The following is a 20,480-nucleotide window of genomic DNA, read 5'->3' on the forward strand; positions in this document are numbered from 1 at the left end:
TATTCACGAACCCCTAAATAGATTAGTTCCTTACCAAAAGAGTAAGAGATATATACCTAAAAAATAATTGAAAATGAATAACAAATAATACAATAACAATGTAAAAGTTCTTATATTATCATTATCGGTGTATACATTTTTTTCTCAAATAAAATAATTTCAATTATTAATCACTATTTTCACCATGGAGTAAAAAAAATGGGGTCTTTAAAATGACAAAGCAATATGACACAGAGAGATCCAAAGTTACAAGTCAACTAAGTCTCACTCTCTCTTTCTCTCAAAAAATGGCGATAGTTAAATGACCCTTATGCCCTTCATCCATTCTCTACTTCTTCTGCTTTGACTCTCTCAGCAACACCACAATGGACGCTTCTACCACCAATGAAAGCAACTCAGTTTCGGACCCAAATGACCCGAATAAAAAATTCGGGTCGGGTCAGAATAATTCAGCTAGGTATAAGCTTATGTCGCCGGCGAAACTTCCGATCTCGAGGTCTCCCTGCATCACCATACCTCCGGGACTTAGTCCATCGTCATTTTTGGAGTCCCCGGTTCTTCTTTCCAACATGAAGGTTCATTCTCTCTCTTTGGGTTTTTGTTTAATTTAAGTGTTTGGATAGGGTGGGTGTGGTTTGGATTTGGATTTTGATTTTGATTTTTCAATATGGGTTTTTTGTTTGATGAGAAAAGATGGGAACTTTCGAAGGGAAAAGCTAAATGGGTCAGTTAATTCAATAGGGAGATTTGGTTTTCTTTTTTGTAGGTCATTCTAGTCAAAGGGTGTGTTTTTACTTAACCCAAGTAAGAGTGGCATGTCAAAAATTTGATCTTTTCGTATTTGGGGTGGCCTCAAATGTTCTAGAATATTTTTGATGACTTAGAAAGACGTGATTTGAATAATGTTGAGCTGAAAATGCTTCATAGAATAAGAAATTGGAAAAGATTTCAGATTCTTATATGCTTTTGTATAACGTAGTGGCAAAAAACAATTTTTTTTTTTAAAGCTGGCATTTTTCTTGTTTGATATTTCACATTGTGGGTTTTGTTTATGGATGCTTGTGTTTTGGTCCGTTAGGTTCTGATGCTTATTTTGCTCTTATAGAATTGTCAATTTTGCATTAGCTGCTTTATGCTTCAATTCTGTATTCTGTTGGAATATGACTTTAACTGAGGATCGTTAGACATTCTGCTTTTTAATATTTTAATGTCAGTGTTGTTTTTTCACATAATGAATCTTTCTCTTTGTTGGTGCTTGCCCTTTTTGTTTGTTTTTTGTTTCAATATTGTAGCAGATTGCACAGAAAATCTTTTCTTTACAATTTGTATACTTGGCACAAAGAATAATTGCATTCACTAGGATTAATGGATCTGATTTAGTTATGTGTGCTACGAGAATAGCATAACGAATGTTAGAAAGATTGTGGGACATGATTTCAGTGAGAGGACTTGATCTTGTAGATGTTAATTGTCTGGATGGTCCTAATCTGGTGTAAAATGTGGTACAAGGTTCACTTGGGAATCACTTTCATAAGTTATGGACTTATGGTTAATTATTTATATTCTTAGGCATATTATAAGTAATATGCTATCTTTTGTCATGAGGACTCCAAATAAATAACGCACAATATTATAAGATAGGGAAAATAGAGAACCGTGCTTATGCTCAATTATAGTGTGCCATTTGTGTGGTTTACTCATATGGCATAGAGGATTTTAACTTGTATTATACTTCTTTCCTTGCCTCGCAGGTGGAGCCTTCACCTACTACAGGGTCCTTTTCTAAGCTTCATCAAACAGTACATGGTTCCATGCCTTCTGCTATGGCTGCTACATTTCCTGTAACCACTACATGCCTCAATTCCAATACTGTTGAGGAAAGAAAATCAAACATCTTTGAGTTTAAACCAAACATGGTAATGAAACATTAATTGATGTTTGTAATAATAACATGATGGTGTAACGTGTGGACTTGGTTATGATGTTTCTTTATCCTTTAGTTGTCATGTTTAATGTTTGGTTTAATATTGTTTTTGAGGATTTCTAGTAGCTTAGTACTTATCCAATGCTATTCACTTATGTTAAGGTTCCTGTGGACTTCAACAACCACGTAAGTGAACAATATACTCAAGCGAAAGGTCCAGGAAAAGCTCAATCATTTGCCTCCTCGCCATTAGTTGAAGGTGACATAGCTGTTCCTTCTAATGAATTAAGCCTTTCATCACCTGTTCAAATGGTTAGTTCTGGGGCTAGTACTCCTGTTGAAGTCGATTCGGAGGAATTGAACCACAAAGGCAACACAGCAACTGCGCTTCAAGCATCACAAGTTGAGGAGGTTAAAGGCAGTGGACCTTCAGTTGCACCTGAGAGAGCATCTGATGATGGATACAACTGGCGAAAATATGGACAGAAACTTGTTAAAGGAAGTGAGTTTCCACGCAGTTATTACAAATGTACACATCCTAACTGTGAAGTGAAGAAACTTTTTGAACGCTCTCATGATGGTCAAATCACTGAGATTGTTTACAAAGGAACACATGATCATCCGAAGCCTCAACCCAGCCGACGATACTCTTCTAGCACTATTGTGTCTATGCAAGAAGAGAGATCTGGTAAGCCTTCTTTGGCTGGCCGAGATGGTAATACCAGCGAAATTATTACCATTGCTTCCATTTATTATTACTTACTGCAAAGAAAATATGTTGTCTTTCTTTTTCGTCTAATTCTTGAATTTTGGACAAAGCATCCAATATCTATGGTTTGGTGTCTTTTGCAGCTGATCCCAACAGCACTCCAGACCTATCGGCTGTGGCAACAAATGATTGTCAAGAGGGTGCTGCGCTTGTGTCGAACAGGACTAATGAGGAAATTGATGACGATGATCCCTTCTCGAAGCGTAGGTATGACAATATAGGCCAAAGCTGTAGGTTTTCTCCATTCTCCAGCATACATCTTACTTGTTGACCATGCGTTTTTTTGTTGAGCAGAAAAATGGAACTTGGAATTGCTGACGTAACTCCTATAGTTAAGCCTATCCGGGAACCACGGGTTGTTGTACAAACTCTGAGCGAGGTTGATATATTGGATGATGGGTATCGCTAGATTAGTTCCTTACCAAAAGAGTAAGAGATATATACCTAAAAAATAATTGAAAATGAATAACAAATAATACAATAACAATGTAAAAGTTCTTATATTATCATTATCGGTGTATACATTTTTTTCTCAAATAAAATAATTTCAATTATTAATCACTATTTTCACCATGGAGTAAAAAAAATGGGGTCTTTAAAATGACAAAGCAATATGACACAGAGAGATCCAAAGTTACAAGTCAACTAAGTCTCACTCTCTCTTTCTCTCAAAAAATGGCGATAGTTAAATGACCCTTATGCCCTTCATCCATTCTCTACTTCTTCTGCTTTGACTCTCTCAGCAACACCACAATGGACGCTTCTACCACCAATGAAAGCAACTCAGTTTCGGACCCAAATGACCCGAATAAAAAATTCGGGTCGGGTCAGAATAATTCAGCTAGGTATAAGCTTATGTCGCCGGCGAAACTTCCGATCTCGAGGTCTCCCTGCATCACCATACCTCCGGGACTTAGTCCATCGTCATTTTTGGAGTCCCCGGTTCTTCTTTCCAACATGAAGGTTCATTCTCTCTCTTTGGGTTTTTGTTTAATTTAAGTGTTTGGATAGGGTGGGTGTGGTTTGGATTTGGATTTTGATTTTGATTTTTCAATATGGGTTTTTTGTTTGATGAGAAAAGATGGGAACTTTCGAAGGGAAAAGCTAAATGGGTCAGTTAATTCAATAGGGAGATTTGGTTTTCTTTTTTGTAGGTCATTCTAGTCAAAGGGTGTGTTTTTACTTAACCCAAGTAAGAGTGGCATGTCAAAAATTTGATCTTTTCGTATTTGGGGTGGCCTCAAATGTTCTAGAATATTTTTGATGACTTAGAAAGACGTGATTTGAATAATGTTGAGCTGAAAATGCTTCATAGAATAAGAAATTGGAAAAGATTTCAGATTCTTATATGCTTTTGTATAACGTAGTGGCAAAAAACAATTTTTTTTTTTAAAGCTGGCATTTTTCTTGTTTGATATTTCACATTGTGGGTTTTGTTTATGGATGCTTGTGTTTTGGTCCGTTAGGTTCTGATGCTTATTTTGCTCTTATAGAATTGTCAATTTTGCATTAGCTGCTTTATGCTTCAATTCTGTATTCTGTTGGAATATGACTTTAACTGAGGATCGTTAGACATTCTGCTTTTTAATATTTTAATGTCAGTGTTGTTTTTTCACATAATGAATCTTTCTCTTTGTTGGTGCTTGCCCTTTTTGTTTGTTTTTTGTTTCAATATTGTAGCAGATTGCACAGAAAATCTTTTCTTTACAATTTGTATACTTGGCACAAAGAATAATTGCATTCACTAGGATTAATGGATCTGATTTAGTTATGTGTGCTACGAGAATAGCATAACGAATGTTAGAAAGATTGTGGGACATGATTTCAGTGAGAGGACTTGATCTTGTAGATGTTAATTGTCTGGATGGTCCTAATCTGGTGTAAAATGTGGTACAAGGTTCACTTGGGAATCACTTTCATAAGTTATGGACTTATGGTTAATTATTTATATTCTTAGGCATATTATAAGTAATATGCTATCTTTTGTCATGAGGACTCCAAATAAATAACGCACAATATTATAAGATAGGGAAAATAGAGAACCGTGCTTATGCTCAATTATAGTGTGCCATTTGTGTGGTTTACTCATATGGCATAGAGGATTTTAACTTGTATTATACTTCTTTCCTTGCCTCGCAGGTGGAGCCTTCACCTACTACAGGGTCCTTTTCTAAGCTTCATCAAACAGTACATGGTTCCATGCCTTCTGCTATGGCTGCTACATTTCCTGTAACCACTACATGCCTCAATTCCAATACTGTTGAGGAAAGAAAATCAAACATCTTTGAGTTTAAACCAAACATGGTAATGAAACATTAATTGATGTTTGTAATAATAACATGATGGTGTAACGTGTGGACTTGGTTATGATGTTTCTTTATCCTTTAGTTGTCATGTTTAATGTTTGGTTTAATATTGTTTTTGAGGATTTCTAGTAGCTTAGTACTTATCCAATGCTATTCACTTATGTTAAGGTTCCTGTGGACTTCAACAACCACGTAAGTGAACAATATACTCAAGCGAAAGGTCCAGGAAAAGCTCAATCATTTGCCTCCTCGCCATTAGTTGAAGGTGACATAGCTGTTCCTTCTAATGAATTAAGCCTTTCATCACCTGTTCAAATGGTTAGTTCTGGGGCTAGTACTCCTGTTGAAGTCGATTCGGAGGAATTGAACCACAAAGGCAACACAGCAACTGCGCTTCAAGCATCACAAGTTGAGGAGGTTAAAGGCAGTGGACCTTCAGTTGCACCTGAGAGAGCATCTGATGATGGATACAACTGGCGAAAATATGGACAGAAACTTGTTAAAGGAAGTGAGTTTCCACGCAGTTATTACAAATGTACACATCCTAACTGTGAAGTGAAGAAACTTTTTGAACGCTCTCATGATGGTCAAATCACTGAGATTGTTTACAAAGGAACACATGATCATCCGAAGCCTCAACCCAGCCGACGATACTCTTCTAGCACTATTGTGTCTATGCAAGAAGAGAGATCTGGTAAGCCTTCTTTGGCTGGCCGAGATGGTAATACCAGCGAAATTATTACCATTGCTTCCATTTATTATTACTTACTGCAAAGAAAATATGTTGTCTTTCTTTTTCGTCTAATTCTTGAATTTTGGACAAAGCATCCAATATCTATGGTTTGGTGTCTTTTGCAGCTGATCCCAACAGCACTCCAGACCTATCGGCTGTGGCAACAAATGATTGTCAAGAGGGTGCTGCGCTTGTGTCGAACAGGACTAATGAGGAAATTGATGACGATGATCCCTTCTCGAAGCGTAGGTATGACAATATAGGCCAAAGCTGTAGGTTTTCTCCATTCTCCAGCATACATCTTACTTGTTGACCATGCGTTTTTTTGTTGAGCAGAAAAATGGAACTTGGAATTGCTGACGTAACTCCTATAGTTAAGCCTATCCGGGAACCACGGGTTGTTGTACAAACTCTGAGCGAGGTTGATATATTGGATGATGGGTATCGCTGGCGCAAGTATGGGCAAAAGGTGGTGAGAGGCAATCCTAACCCTAGGTATGTCCTCACATTGATGAAACTAGGAAATATGAGTTATAAGTAATAAATTCCAAAGGATCTTTTTCATGTATATTGTTGAACTCATGCTCATGTAATTACTTTCTCGGCAACAATTGAATTGAAGAATCAGTTATATGATAGTTTATTGGACCTTATATAATCACTTTCTCAATTGAATTCAAGTGGCAGTAGAATGTTAGGGGTAAGCATTGAGGAAAATACGTTGCTCCCAAAGGAAAGGGGTGGGACGAGGGGAGGGCAAGAGGATATACACACATGATTGATAACTTATCATCGGTGTATAATAGTTTTCTTTCATTTTTCTCTCTAAGGAATGTAAGACTGCCATACTGTTTGCCGTGATTAATGACTGGTGTAGCTGAATCTAAATTAAGCCCGTTAATATATTTTTGAAGTCATTGGACACTTACGAGCAACGGAGCAAGTAATTTTGAACTGAGCTATATTTTTCCGAATCAGTTTTGTTGTTATGGTTGTCCTAGGAATTGTCTGTAGTTTCAAACCTTTCCGTTTCATTGGGACACGCAGCCTCAATTTTATTTGTCGTGTTTCTTCTATAATTGCATTTTAGTGTTCATATCACTCGCTAATCATGCAGGAGTTACTACAAGTGCACAAATGCTGGTTGCCCCGTCAGAAAACACGTGGAGAGAGCATCTCATGATCCGAAAGCCGTGATAACAACATACGAGGGTAAACACAATCATGACGTACCAGCTGCAAGAAGTAGTAGCCATGACATGGCAGGACCGGCACCAGCAGGAACACGAATCAAGTTGGAAGAGAGTGATACTATTAGCCTTGACCTCGGGATGGGAATAAGCTCAGCTGCTGAAAATAGATCAAATGGGCAAAGGAAAATGCTGCTCTCTGAATATGGCCAAAACCAAACTCAACAAACCAGCAATTCCAACTTCAAGTTTGTTCATACTAGTGCAGGTCCGGTATACTTCGGCGTACTAGATAACGGCGCGAATCCGTATGGTTCTAGAGGAAATAGGAACGATGATGCATCTTTAAACCATGCCTCATCATATCCATGCTCACAGAACATTGGAAGAGTACTAACTGGTCCATGACATTGTTTACATAACATTAAGTTAAAATAAAACTGAGTAGCATTCTGCTTTATTCCTTTTGGCAGGTATTGCTTCAAAGGTAAAAACATCTCATTTTCTTACAGAAAATGCAGATACTTCTTTTATGTTTAAGAGCTACATTTGAGTAGCAGGTTCTGGTTGAGTTTGTATAATTATGTGCAAATTATTCTGTACAAATATGAAGCTCATTTTATATCAATGTTGCTTCTACAAAAACCTTGTAAAAGTGCTTGAATTTTTAACTATTTATAAATATCTTTTAGCCTTTTACTGATCTTTTTTAGTGTAGTAACCAAAGAAAAGGCTTTAGTCTGAAATTTTTTGGTATTACTAAGAGTATCTCTTTACTTCTTTGCTAAGAGTATCTCTTTACCATCCCAACAAATGTCGATCCCAAACCATCAAAATTCAGTGAGATTTTACACTACTAGATCAATGTCGTGTTGGTTTTGTCTCTAATGCTTATGATTAACTTTTATTTACTCCTTGCAAAATTAAATGAACAAAAGGTAATTGTACCGAATAAATATTCGAATACGCCAATTTTATCACATTATTTCTTACATTTTTATATATTTATTGGACAAATTTATTACTATAACTTTTAATAAATTTTATAACTTTTATTTTTAAAATTTTAGACTATACAAATTTTACTTACGGAAGTGTTAATTTAAATATTAAATTTATTGAAGAAAAAATGTGGATTATCGTCAAAACGCGGGTGATTAATAAATGTTATTTTACTTTCATATCCATGTACATGGTCATGTATATTATTAAAGTATACAAATTAATAGATGTAGAATAATAATGTAGATGTAATAATATGTATGTAGAAGCTGGTAAACTATATTCTCTTGGCTTTTACCTTTCAACTATCCTTACAACAACACGTTATTGGTCTTTAATTGCACTACAAGTAAAGAACAACTTTATAAAATTATTCCATTTTGTCTTAAGCTTAACCCAAATATAAATGTAAATGACTTCAAAACTTATGATTTGTAACCCCTACTATGTAAAGTTTTCTATACTGTGAGCACATCATTCACCATTGATTTGTATTACTTTTGTTAGAGAGTCAACGGTAGTTAATAAATGAATGGTAGATGATTTGCTGATAGTGTAAAAAATACTTACACTATTAGTGTATACATATTAAATGGTCTTATTTGCTTTATTCAGTGTGTAAAAAAAAGGTAATGCTAGTGTTTTGATTCTTTAGCTCACAAAAGATCACAACCATGTTTCTGTATAATGTGTGCAGTGACTTTTTTCCTTTTTTCTTTATAAAATGTTAATGTAAGTTCATAATATTGCTATTGTAAAGTTTGATTCTCAAGGCATGTGATATTGTAACTAAATTTAAATGTGAAGTAATAATACATTGTATATGCGGAGAGGAGTGAAAGAATTTATAAGTAAGAAAGACCCATGAAACTAATACCTTAATATTTTGGTTCAAGACGTGATGTCTTACTTGTGGCTCTCCATTCTTCCTATACGCCACTAACAATGGAACCAACCTGTGGTTGGAGGCTCCCGGTCGCAGTATGGTACAACAGATAGAATAATAAATGACTAAAGACAATAGCACTAGAGTCTCACTTTTCTCAACTATTATACATGAACAAAAATCATTTATCTATATTTGTTCTCACTCAAATTTTTTGTATGATCCTTAGAATAAAACTATTTCACAAGAAAACATTCCTTCTGTGTTCAAATATTTCAATCTACACTCACTTAGATATTGAAGAGAGTGAGAGAAATGCTTGCATGGTGGATCTCATTGAAGGATAATGCTAAATGTGGAAACAAGCTCAGTGATGTTATCATGAAGCCAGAAAAATGTGTCAAAGGAAGTAGCCATGTTTCTGAAATGGAGAAAATGAACAGCAATAATAGTCCTATAATGGAAACTCATACTAAGCAAATAGTTTCAAGGCCATGCAACACATTGGCACAACTTCATGGTAAAATGGTTGTTTTTTTTCATCCTCTTGAGCCTTAAGAATTCACTAAGTCTTTCAAATTAAAGTGAGAAATATTAAGAGATCTTATGGTAGTTAAATTTATCATAAGTCCATGTAAAATGTAACATGCTACATGGTAAGAAGGAACTAGTTTGAGAACTACTGATATATCTTATATGTATGATTCAAACTTGTTTTATTCTTTTCTTTAACTATTTTTGTCATTGTAAAACTTTGATAGAGCTCAGTTTAGAAGACCCTTCAAGAAAAATTGTTGAGATGATCTTTCATAAAGCTTGGATGAACACCTCAAAGCCACCAAAGAAGGTTAGAACAGTCCTCAGGGTGAATTACTCAGCAGAAGTACTTGAAAGGTTTGAAAACTACAGAGAAAAAGTGAAGACGAACGCGTGCCAGCAATATCCAAGGCATCCAAGGAGCACGGTAGATGGAAACGAGTTGTTGCGGTTCTACGGCACGACGATAAGATGTTTCCGAGGGAAGAATTCTGCAAAGAAAGTGTATGATTTCTGTAAAGATCCATCTTGTTGTCTTTGCCAAATAATTCAATTCAATTTCAATGTGGAATATGGTGAGGTAGAAGTTAATACTAGTGGCAAGGAGTTAAGTGGAACTCCAAGAATAAAGAATTTGAAAAGAGCTGCAATAGTTTGCAGGGTAATTGCTGGAACTACAGAAAATGAAGTTGATAGTGAATATGAATGGTCTTACTCAAATGGTTTAGGAGAAATGCAATTTAGCTTAGCAAAATTTGTAGTACAAAATCCTAATTCTATACTTCCATGTTTTGTGATAATTTTCAGCTGAGATTTTGTAGGTATAATTTGTCACTATTCTTTTTATCTTTACTAAGAAGTATTTAGTGTGTTTGACAACACCCTTTAGAGGCTTATAATCTAGTCAAAGAGTTTGTTTGACCAAAAATAAGCTAGTAGCCATGTTTGGTTAAGTAGGATTTTTGTTTTTAAAAAGTTGTAGCTTATAAGCTCTGATATGAATTGTCAATAAAAATAGCTTATGACTTATAAACTTTGAGATTTCAAGTCATTTACACTTTGCTAGTTGACCAACTAATTTCACCAAATACTTTCAATTCAATCAACTAGCTTATCAGCCATGAGCTTTCAACTTCTAGCTTTTGAACTTTCAGCATTCAGCTAGATTTGTAGCTTGTTGTGTCAAACTGAGCATTAATCTAAGACACAAAGCATAGCAAAATTGAAAATCTATAGCCCTGCTTGTTGTAAGCTTCATACATTAATTCTGATCATGGAATGAGGAAGATAAGTATGATACATAAACTAACTAAAAGCCTTAAAAATGGTCTTATTGGATTTTCACCTCCAAGCACAAGAGGCAACAATAACTTGATTCATCCAACCAAGATATAAAGCACCATCACTCTCTTCTAGAGTGTAGTGTCTGCCATATCTTTCTTGAAGATTCTTGATTGAGGAATTAATATAGGAGCTCAATGGATATGGTGTGAATCCAGCCATTGTGAAACGCGATCTCCACTTATTCATAAGCTCGTGACGTTCTACTCTTTCTGCACCTTCACACGCTATTAAGTTGACAACTTCTCGAGCCAAACAATGTTGTTCCACATTAATCCTCTCTTTGTGCTCCCTTGGAAGAGCAATGTCGATTGATTCAAAAATAGCCAAGTAGTAGTTCAATGTCTCAACGAACCGAGGGAAGAACGGGACGTTGTTGGTATTTGATTCTTGCTCAACTAGAGTCACTACCTTAGGAGACAAGCACTTCGCCAATCTCAACAATCGGTCACGATAGTCCTTACCATCCACACTTCCATCTGGCACATGGTGCAGCATCATGGCAAAATTTACAGCAATAGCTTCACCAGATCGAAGTTGAAGGTCTTCAAGTTGAAGCTCGGAAGGAGAAGCATCTATAGCATGGAACTCAAAAGGTACCTCATATGACAAGGCAAGTCCTGATAACCTTTCTCCGATAATATCAAGTCCCCCTCCTCTTGCATAAGCTGAAGTAGAGTCATCAAGACACGTTATTCTAATCTTCGGAGGTCCTCCAGGTCTACCAGAAAGTGCTCGGATTAGACTTACCCACTGAATTCCCTGATTAATCTGAAAATCAATTATGTGGACTTCAGTTTCATCCTTCATGGCTTCAGCAATTGCTCCATTTGCTGACATATAACCGAACTTGAGGTAAGGACAGATTTCATAAAGTGCATGCATGTATGAAAGGAGTTCATTACTTGTCGGCTCTTTACATTTCAAGGATTTATAGATTGTGCTTCCTGAAGAGGCTAGCCTTGCAACAAGAGCCTCCAACACGTAAGCTCCCAATCGTTGGATCGGGTTGCCAGAGACGGACACCATTTTACGCAACTCTGACATCAACCATTCAGTTGTCTCCTTCTCATTCCCTTCTACTGCTTTTGCACAAGCACAAAGCATCTCTTTCAAATCCCCTCTATATACAATCTCCATCATTTTCTTCCACTTCTCAGCCTCTAACAAATTAGGATCTGACTCTTGTGGAATCATAATATCATATATGTCTAGAATATCTGCATCAGCTCCCAGCATAGCGCTTTCGAGTTCTATCATCTTTAGCCTCAGGTCATCATCGTTTTCGTGTGTCAAGCAAGATTCATTCTCTAGCGAATTATTAATGATTTCAAGATAATGTTGTGACCTTAACACATATGATTTTGACACTGGGCTATTGTTAGTCGAGAAACTTCCAGTAGATGTAGAGTTTTGGCTAAGGAAACTGTTTTTTGTGGACGATTCAAGGGTGCAATATTGTTTTATAGTGTGAACCGGAGGATAGGTACCTTGGCTGCTATTTAAAGAGGAAGAGTAGTTTTCTAGGGTCTCATTTGGTAGGAAGCAATATGACTCGTGATTTTGTACAGGCTCAATGCAGAAGCCGCTGGAGCTATAGGACATTTTATGCTTATGAGACATCTGCATATTTGGAAAGTAGCAAATCCTTAGAATATACTCGAACAACAACAAAATGGATTTTCGGATGCAACAACACTTCCGAAGTTTTTGATTGCTTTCTTTGTGGAAGAACGAATGTCAGCAACCTCTACTCTTTAAGCTCCGTGATCATTGTCAACATTTTGATCCAATTTCTACATAAAGGGTAACATTAAATTAGAGCAACAATGATAGATTGCAAAATAAGCGTAGATAAATCAATAGAAACAAATAAATGCAGTCTTCCTGATGTAGTAAGAAGCAAGTAGTGTTGAGGCTGTTGGCTAAAAGTGGTGTTTCTGTGAGGTCACGAGTTACGGTTACCGAACATATTATCAAACAGAGGGTCAAAATCATCAAGAAATAAGATGGATTATTTATTAGAGTCATGCAAGCATCCATAATTCCATATTTTCCAGATTTAAGAAAGCACATGTACAGAATATTGTAGTTCTCAATCTCTTTACTCAACTGATTTATTAGTTTATTCGAATCCTTTAATCACAAATCAGTCTCAGCTATAATTTTTCACATTCCACCACATGTTACTGTCTATGCTATCAAATTTGATGCATCAAACTTAGAACAACTAAAGCAAGATCTTTCCTTTTTTCTCTTTATGGCTTCTTAATGACAAAAGTAAAAAGATTGAGTTGTTCTTCAGGAAATACCCACAAAACAGAAAAGATCAACTCCACCAAAAACCTAAACTTGCTATCATGGGGGAAAAAGAAACTAGCTGTATTTGCTTGAACTCAAAATTCTTGAAGCACATGCTGTAGACTTTAATTCATATTACATTAAAAGAAAACACTGAGACATGGAAATTCTAATCAATCACCCTTGGCCTTATGACTCAATAAAAGCTAAAGCTAGTTTCTATGTACCCCCAAAAAAGCTGAAAACATGAAAATAAAGAAGCAAAAAAAGTAATTAATCTATAAACCAAAAGGGGGTGAAAATCATTTCCCACAAAATATGATTAGCATGCTGTTAATGAAAATTTCATGGTTCTTTTGTCCTGCTATAATCACAATAAAAAAGTGATTTTTTTGTCCTGCTATAATCACAATAAAAAAGTGATTTTTTTGTCCTGCTATAATCACAATAAAAAAGTGATTTTTTTGTCCTGCTATAATCACAATAAAAAAGTGATTTTTTTGTCCTGCTATGATAACTTAAATACGATGCAAGATCATCATCAACTTAACAATCACAAACACTTGATGGTAAAATCATGACATCTACATGCAAACCATGAAAACAATATGAATTCAATAGTTTAAGAGACTCTCACCTTAAATGAAGGATAACATGGTTTCAACTTTGAAGTAAGAAGAAGAACTAGTGCAAGTGTTATTAAAAGTTTATGCTTGTTTGGTTTTATTTATACAAGGTTGGATGTTTGAGACCAAATACAAGTGAAAAGGTTGTTGAGTTGTACTTGCTCCATTCTTCTTTTAAAGTGTTGATGTGGTGATACAAAGTCATTAGATCATCATGGTTGAAGATTTGATTCTTAGAATCAATATTTATTGGAAAAGATAATCACAAACTTCGAAAAAGATTAATTTCTTTATGAGGATATATATTTGTTAATACCAAAAAAAACGTTCATAAATTTGTCATTTCTTTGTTTGTTATTGAACTTGATTAATTAAAGTTGAATTCAACACATATTTTCATTTCTAAATTATTTTGATGAATATTAATAATATATTAGTTAAGGCAAAGTATGTGATAACTTACTCTATGTACCATAATCAATCATAAAACTTTATATTGATAGTTAATCAAACTTAAACTTTATATTGATGGTTAATCAAACTTAAACTTTATAAACCTCCTCATAATCATTATATAATTAAGTCTGGTCTTTGGTATTGTTTGGAAAAGGAAAATTATATATATATAACATATCTATCTTATACAATAAAAATAAGAATTCTATTTGTTCCATTATGCCCCACACGGTTTGCCAAAAATTGTTTTTTTTAAGACGCGGTTTGTAATTTGAAAATATGAATACATGTTTTCTAACTTTGGTTAAACTCATTTCTTTATATGAGCATTATTTATCACATGTCTCTTTTTTAAAGTAAAAATAAAAACACGTGCATTTATTGACAATTAATCAACTATACAGTGTCTAAACTGGACATAACCACGTGTACTAGCCAATGTGTCATTTTTTGTCTCAATTCAACGACTTTATCACCAATCGACACACCTACCTTCATTTCTTTATGCATATTATTATAATTAATCAATTTCTAATGCTGCATTTTTTTAGGATGCTTGAAATTACAAATGCTTACTTTCTATAAAATTATTGGAATAATACTTTTTGAAAAATAAAAAATCAGTTCCACAATATTATTTCTCAAAATAAGGCACAACTTTTGAATGTTTTTCTAGTTTTTTTAATAATATTATTAAATAATTGGTTTTGGAGGATTTTATGAAAAAATAGAAAATACAAGTATGCATCAATGAGTAATGATGACTATGAAAACAGGAGTAGAGTTAGATTTAACCCTTACTTAGTTCTACATGTTGGTTGGATCACATTTTTTAATCTGAACTTGACCCTAAATCTGAAGCTAACTTGATCTTAGATGTCAACTAGGTTAACCTTCGATTTCGAACTCGACTATAAACCATATTAAATATAATGCACACCACTTTTAGATAAAATCTTCTTAATATTACGAATATGTAATTTTACATATGAAATGATATGTGTATGTATTGTTAATCAATGATACTTTCGGCTAAAGATGTGTCATTATTCTCCGTCGAGAATTCAATAATTATGCATATAAACATGATGAATGTGTGACTATGAGACGAGTCAGGTTAAGACATGTTTATCCCTTATTTGACCATAAATATTGATCGGATTTAATTTCTGAAACTGAACTCAGCTATAGACCCAATATAACTTAACCATATTCAGTTGTGATCATGATCAAGTTAAATGAGCCAGCGGATAAGATTGATCCTACCCACCCCTAATTTTGACATGAAAATCACATTTACTACCTTGATATAATTTTATTTTTCCATTTTACCATTGACACTTTTAAATTTTTATAAAAAACCATATAAATATAAGTAATGACCACCAACATATTAACCAATTCTCTTACCTTAAGCTAAATATTACAATAAAACAAAAAATAAAAATATAAAGAACACCAATATAAAAATACAACATAAAATATACTCAAAGCAAAAATATATTATAATTCTCAAACATAAAATATATAAAATTTGAATCGTTAATATCATAAAATAAGAATATGAGTTGACAAATACAAACTGATTCTTACTACTAATTATTATAATTGCAATTCAAGTTACATAATATATGTATACCATTGAATCGTAAATCTTATAATCAACTAAAAACTTATATTAGTGTATTACTTTTCAATTATAATTAATATGTAATGTACATATCAATATATAATTAATAGATGAAATTAAAAAAAAAATGTTTAAAATCTGTGTACTGATAGTAAAAAAAATTTATACTATTAGTGGATCATTATTAAATCAATAATGAGTAATTTATTAACCGTGTAAAAAATGTATTTACATTGTCAGTCTATACATATTAAATCTTTATAAATAAAAAAAGTAATGCAATAAGCATTTATAAATATTAAAAAGGAATGTTTGGCAATTATTTGGTGAGGTGTGAGTAAAGATAGAGATGAAGATAAAGATAAAGGTTAAAGATGCAGTTTTGGTTTTATAGGGTTTTAGAGTATATTCTTCTTCTTCTTCTTCTTCATGGCAGTTACTACTACTCTCTTTTCTCTATATCCTCTTTTCAATTCTGAACGTAAAAGAAGAGAATCAACACATAAGAATGTTGTTCTTGTTGTTGCAGCTTCACATTCCAATCCCAGAATTCTCAAAACTAACAGAAAGTCTAAGTATGGCGATTTTCTCTCTCCCTATGATGACGATGATGATGATTTTGATGATGATGATGATGATTTTGATGATGTCAGTTTCATTCTCTTTCTTCATTTTCATTCTCATTTTATATATATCTCTATTTTATTTTCATTATTACTCAACTACAATAATTCTTGCTTACACTTAGCTCAATTCCATTATTGAAATTAATGATTAACTATTACATGTTATTTTTAATAATTAATGGTTGAGTTTTGAAATAATGGTTCAGGAATGTGAGAAATTACTTGTTCACCCCCAATTATTCAGAGTATATCATATGGAGGGTAGTCCAAGCACTTTAGGTGAAACTATTAACATAAGATTTAGATGTAGACGGGTTGTTCAGAGACATGATTCGTGATAGGATATGATGATGTCGTTTTATTTATGTAGTCAACCTCGCCGAGCTAGTGAGGAAAGCCGTGGTTGTTGTAGTATCGATTTATGTTTGTAGTTTAGTTTATGCAAGTTTTTGTCATGGACCAACTTAGCAATGAAATCAAATGAAACCAGTTGAGAAGCTCTGTTACTTTAGTTAATGATCAGCAACTTACTTACACTACAGGTCTTGTCTTACCTTTGAAGAAAGAAAGAAAGAGTTCGATGATTCCACCCTATTCACAATGTATTTCTAGTTTAAAATTTTGTTATGCTTATTAATCCTGATAGATAAGCATGCCGAGATTGTCCACGACTTAGCATTGCACTTTGGACACCATAATGTGACTTGCAAATGTTGTGTTGTTTCCTACATTGTTTTCCACGGTTGTGGCATACATGTAACTCAGCTGTTTAATCATCTGTTGAAATTTGGTATGCATAGGACGAATTTGCTGAGCCTGCTCGATTTGATGTCAATGACAAGAGATCCAAGCTACATGCAATTAAAGGTATGCTCAAAATAGTTTTTTTCTGATTAGTTTTAAGAGGAAAGTTTAATATTGCATGATATTATTAATGCAGGAAAAGATAGAGAACAAAAGAAAGAGTGGGGTGTAAAATCTTTTCATAATGGACAAAGCACAAAAATGCCCAGAAGTGAGAGAGTGGCTTCCTTACAAGCGAATAGCAGCGGAAAGGTACCAAATGATGATACAATAAGCTCTTAAGTACTACAAAAGTGTTAAATCATGCCACTTAATGTAGTTTTGGTGCTCTGGAAACTTAATATCCTTTCTTAATTGCAGTTTGTTGGAAATTTGAAGGATAAAAAATATCCACGGTTGTCAGAAGAGATTATTTTGGATGTGAGATGGTTACCACTTCTCGATTACTTAAGCACCTTTGGAATTAAGGAATCACACTTTCTCCAAATGTATGAGAGGCACATGTCATCATTTCAAATGACTGTATGTGTTGCACAGGAAAGATTAGAATACTTAATGAGTGTTGGTGTCAAACATAGAGATATAAGAAAAATCCTTCTGAGACAGCCACAAATTCTGGAGTATACGCTGGAAAACAATTTGAAGTCCCATGTTGCTTTCTTGACGGGCTTGGGTATACCTAATTCCAGAATAGGGCAAATCATTGCTGCTGTACCGTCCTTATTTTCGTACAGTGTTGAAAATTCGTTAAAACCAACAGTAAGATATTTAGTTGAGGAAGTTGGCATCAATGAAAAAGATTTGGGTAAAGTAATCCAGCTGAGCCCTCAAATTCTTGTCCAGCGTATCGACATTTCATGGAATACTCGATACATGTTTCTTTCCAAAGAGTTGGGAGCTCCTAAAGATAGCATAGTAAAAATGGTGAAAAAACATCCTCAGCTTCTCCATTACAGCATAGATGATGGATTATTGCCAAGGATAAATTTTCTAAGGAGCATAGGAATGAAAAATGCAGACATTTTGAAAGTCTTGACTAGCCTTACACAGGTCATTTAGCATTTATTTTTTTCATTATTGATATATGAAAATATCTGCTCTAATTTTCTTCATTTCAATCTATGACCATAGTCATGCTGATTAGTTTTCTAGCCTCACACTGTTTTCTTGGATCTCTTGTTGCCTACTTTGCCTGCAGGTGCTATCTTTGTCCCTGGAGGAGAATCTAAAGCCCAAGTATTTGTACTTGGTAAATGAACTTCACAATGAGGTGCATTCATTGACCAAATACCCAACTTACCTTAGCTTGTCTTTGGACCAGAGAATTCGCCCTCGTCATAGGTTCTTGGTTTCCCTAAAGAAAGCTCCAAAAGGACCATTTCCACTTGGATCTCTAGTTCCAACTGATGAATCCTTTTGTCAGAATTGGGCTAAAACCAGTTTGGATACATATTTGGCATTTCGTCAGAGATTATTGCTTAAAAAGTTTGCTGAGAAATATGAAAGAAAAATGTGACAGATTGGAATCAACATTATGTTAGTCTACAAGCATGCGTTTGAAAGAACATTCTCCTTTAATTTCTGCTGTAATGGTCCCAGCGGAATTTTGTGAAAGCTTATTAGTACTGTTATATGGTGTCAGTCTCTCAGAACAGATCATCATGGTGAAGTCTGCACTGTAAGGTGGGCTTGTTTAATAGTAAATGATTAATACTGCCATAATATCGTATTAACCCATTAACTTATTATTGCAGGTTGTGGACAAATATTGTGAACTTATACTGGTATAGATTGAAGAAGGAAGCTGTATCATCTTCAGCATCCAGCTTGCCTATTTTGTCATTGTTACATTCTTTTACTTTTCACCCTCAATGATTTATTATTCTATTATATATTCTTTTACTTTTCTCTTGTAATCTCATGAATAGGGCTTTAATGGTTACATACTTACATTTATCACCATCACTATACATATATACATTATTTGTTACCCACTCTGTATCCATTTGTATCACATGGACTGGTTGAAATAACCATTTTCTTTTCTTATATTAGTGATGAGTGACTGTTCAATATTTTGTACTATCATGCCAGGGCAGGATAATTGTAAGTCATTTTTCTATTCAAATTTTTTTTGTACTCATTACTCAACATGATAATATGCCAGTAGTGGAAGAGGATGGACAAGAGTTTATTTTTTGTTGAAATAAGCTAAGCAGAGCTTTTTTCTCTGGTTATAAAGTTTTATAAATTTTGTTTTTCATAAGTTGTGCTTATAAAGTCAAATTACCTTCTCTGTAAACTCTTCTACATGCCTTATGTACAACTTCTCCTTCCAAGTTATGTGAGGAGGTTTATTTGTGTCTAAATTTCAAGGTACATTGTGCATGTAAATGAGGGTTTTAGGCCCCTTTTAAACAAGCATGCTACTTTCTAACATGTTACATACAGAATGTATAAAAATGAGTTATTTTTCACAAACTTAGTGTACAGAAGGTTTCACCTCAATAAATATACGCAATCATATCCTCGCATGCAAAAAATATGTTTCCAAAATTTAAACTCACGATCTTAAGGTTATAATACAATTATACAAGCAACCTTCCTCTTGTGTGGGAGAACATTAATTGTCCCCCAAATTGATTGAAAAAAAATGTATTTAAGGTAAAAATTTAACAACTAAGTATTTGTTTGACTACTTATAAGGAATGATACATGAAATGAAATACTTTTTAGAATAGAAGATAAGCTCGACTCTTGTGCTAACAGTAATGTCTTTATCAATCAGTTAATTGTTATGGGTCTTATCCTAAGGTCGAAATAAGGGTATGGGTTGCTGAATTTTTTTCTCCATACCACATGTTATATATGCATACAATTTATCTGCCAGCAATCTATTGCAAGAAACTGACCCAACAATTAAGTCAAAATGAAAGAATATATAATACAAATACTATTTTGTCCTAGACATCAAAGAGTAAAATAAACAAAGGAAAGTAATTTAGCCTTAAGGGTCACACTAAGGTTAAGGTGTTTCCAACTATGAAATTCAGATTACCCTCTCTAAAGAACTCAAGACACTACTGACATAAACTTAGGCATCAAAAATGCAGGTAATGAATTGAATACAATATACTTCAAATATGCTTAGTGGAAGGAGAAAAAAACATAACTTTCACAACAAGAAAGAACATTATTGAAGCTGTTCATAGCAAGTTAATCACTTTATCTGTCCATAGCCACAGATAATAATAAAAAAATCTGCAATCTTAAATGCAACTGTAGATACTGATTTGGAAAAAAAAAGGATAACCATTGATAATTGCAATGTTATTCTTCAAGCAAAAGG

General features: G+C 34.0%; 4 protein-coding genes across 8 annotated transcripts; 3 read left to right on the plus strand and 1 right to left on the minus strand.

Moving 5' to 3' along the window:
* Positions 248-7,572, plus strand: LOC109342104 (probable WRKY transcription factor 20). Of its 2 annotated transcripts, XM_019580117.1 has the most exons (7): positions 248-575; positions 1,752-1,916; positions 2,087-2,612; positions 2,777-2,900; positions 2,988-3,072; positions 6,154-6,227; positions 6,850-7,572. In XM_019580117.1, exons 1-7 carry the CDS (start codon positions 366-368, stop codon positions 7,328-7,330), a joined length of 1,665 nt encoding a protein of 554 aa, XP_019435662.1. In that variant the 5' UTR covers positions 248-365; the 3' UTR covers positions 7,331-7,572. The 2 variants fall into 2 exon arrangements, with proteins under 2 accessions (XP_019435662.1, XP_019435661.1); XM_019580116.1 differs by lacking the exons at positions 248-575; positions 1,752-1,916; positions 2,087-2,612; positions 2,777-2,900; positions 2,988-3,072 and adding exons at positions 3,330-3,656; positions 4,833-4,997; positions 5,168-5,693; positions 5,858-5,981 and having other exon boundaries at positions 6,069-6,227.
* LOC109342106 lies at positions 8,949-10,195 on the plus strand. Its single transcript, XM_019580120.1, has 2 exons — positions 8,949-9,330; positions 9,572-10,195. The coding sequence occupies exons 1-2, from the start codon at positions 9,126-9,128 to the stop codon at positions 10,156-10,158; spliced, it is 792 nt and encodes a 263-aa protein (XP_019435665.1). The 5' UTR covers positions 8,949-9,125; the 3' UTR covers positions 10,159-10,195.
* LOC109342105 (scarecrow-like protein 21) lies at positions 10,352-13,758 on the minus strand. Of its 2 annotated transcripts, XM_019580119.1 has the most exons (3): positions 13,627-13,758; positions 12,156-12,484; positions 10,352-12,092 (listed from the first exon to the last, which is right to left on the minus strand). In XM_019580119.1, exons 2-3 carry the CDS (start codon positions 12,315-12,317, stop codon positions 10,689-10,691), a joined length of 1,566 nt encoding a protein of 521 aa, XP_019435664.1. In that variant the 5' UTR covers positions 12,318-12,484; positions 13,627-13,758; the 3' UTR covers positions 10,352-10,688. The 2 variants fall into 2 exon arrangements, with proteins under 2 accessions (XP_019435664.1, XP_019435663.1); XM_019580118.1 differs by having other exon boundaries at positions 10,352-12,484.
* LOC109342109 (transcription termination factor MTERF9, chloroplastic) lies at positions 16,105-19,206 on the plus strand. 3 transcript variants are annotated; one of them, XM_019580121.1, is made up of 6 exons: positions 16,105-16,349; positions 17,128-17,194; positions 17,268-17,383; positions 17,492-18,181; positions 18,330-18,814; positions 18,886-19,206. In XM_019580121.1, the coding sequence occupies exons 1-5, from the start codon at positions 16,131-16,133 to the stop codon at positions 18,645-18,647; spliced, it is 1,410 nt and encodes a 469-aa protein (XP_019435666.1). In that variant the 5' UTR covers positions 16,105-16,130; the 3' UTR covers positions 18,648-18,814; positions 18,886-19,206. The 3 variants fall into 3 exon arrangements, with proteins under 3 accessions (XP_019435666.1, XP_019435667.1, XP_019435668.1); XM_019580122.1 differs by having other exon boundaries at positions 18,330-18,809; XM_019580123.1 differs by having other exon boundaries at positions 18,330-18,795.

The sequence above is a fragment of the Lupinus angustifolius genome, chromosome LG02 (genome assembly GCF_001865875.1).
Source record: "Lupinus angustifolius cultivar Tanjil chromosome LG02, LupAngTanjil_v1.0, whole genome shotgun sequence".
Classification (NCBI taxonomy): Eukaryota; Viridiplantae; Streptophyta; class Magnoliopsida; order Fabales; family Fabaceae; genus Lupinus; species Lupinus angustifolius.

Excerpts from the sequence above, each read along its gene's own strand:
- LOC109342106 (XM_019580120.1), top strand. The coding sequence starts at position 9,126 with ATGCTTGCATGGTGGATCTCATTGAAGGATAATGCTAAATGTGGAAAC. Across the intron at positions 9,331-9,571 it reads CACATTGGCACAACTTCATG|AGCTCAGTTTAGAAGACCCT; the intron begins GTAAAATGGTTG and ends AAACTTTGATAG.
- LOC109342105 (XM_019580118.1), bottom strand. The coding sequence starts at position 12,317 with ATGCAGATGTCTCATAAGCATAAAATGTCCTATAGCTCCAGCGGCTTC.
- LOC109342104 (XM_019580117.1), top strand. The coding sequence starts at position 366 with ATGGACGCTTCTACCACCAATGAAAGCAACTCAGTTTCGGACCCAAAT. Across the intron at positions 576-1,751 it reads TTCTTCTTTCCAACATGAAG|GTGGAGCCTTCACCTACTAC; the intron begins GTTCATTCTCTC and ends CTTGCCTCGCAG. Across the intron at positions 3,073-6,153 it reads TTGTACAAACTCTGAGCGAG|GTTGATATATTGGATGATGG; the intron begins GTTGATATATTG and ends ACTCTGAGCGAG.
- LOC109342109 (XM_019580121.1), top strand. The coding sequence starts at position 16,131 with ATGGCAGTTACTACTACTCTCTTTTCTCTATATCCTCTTTTCAATTCT. Across the intron at positions 16,350-17,127 it reads ATGATGATGATTTTGATGAT|GACGAATTTGCTGAGCCTGC; the intron begins GTCAGTTTCATT and ends TGGTATGCATAG. Across the intron at positions 18,182-18,329 it reads TCTTGACTAGCCTTACACAG|GTGCTATCTTTGTCCCTGGA; the intron begins GTCATTTAGCAT and ends CTTTGCCTGCAG.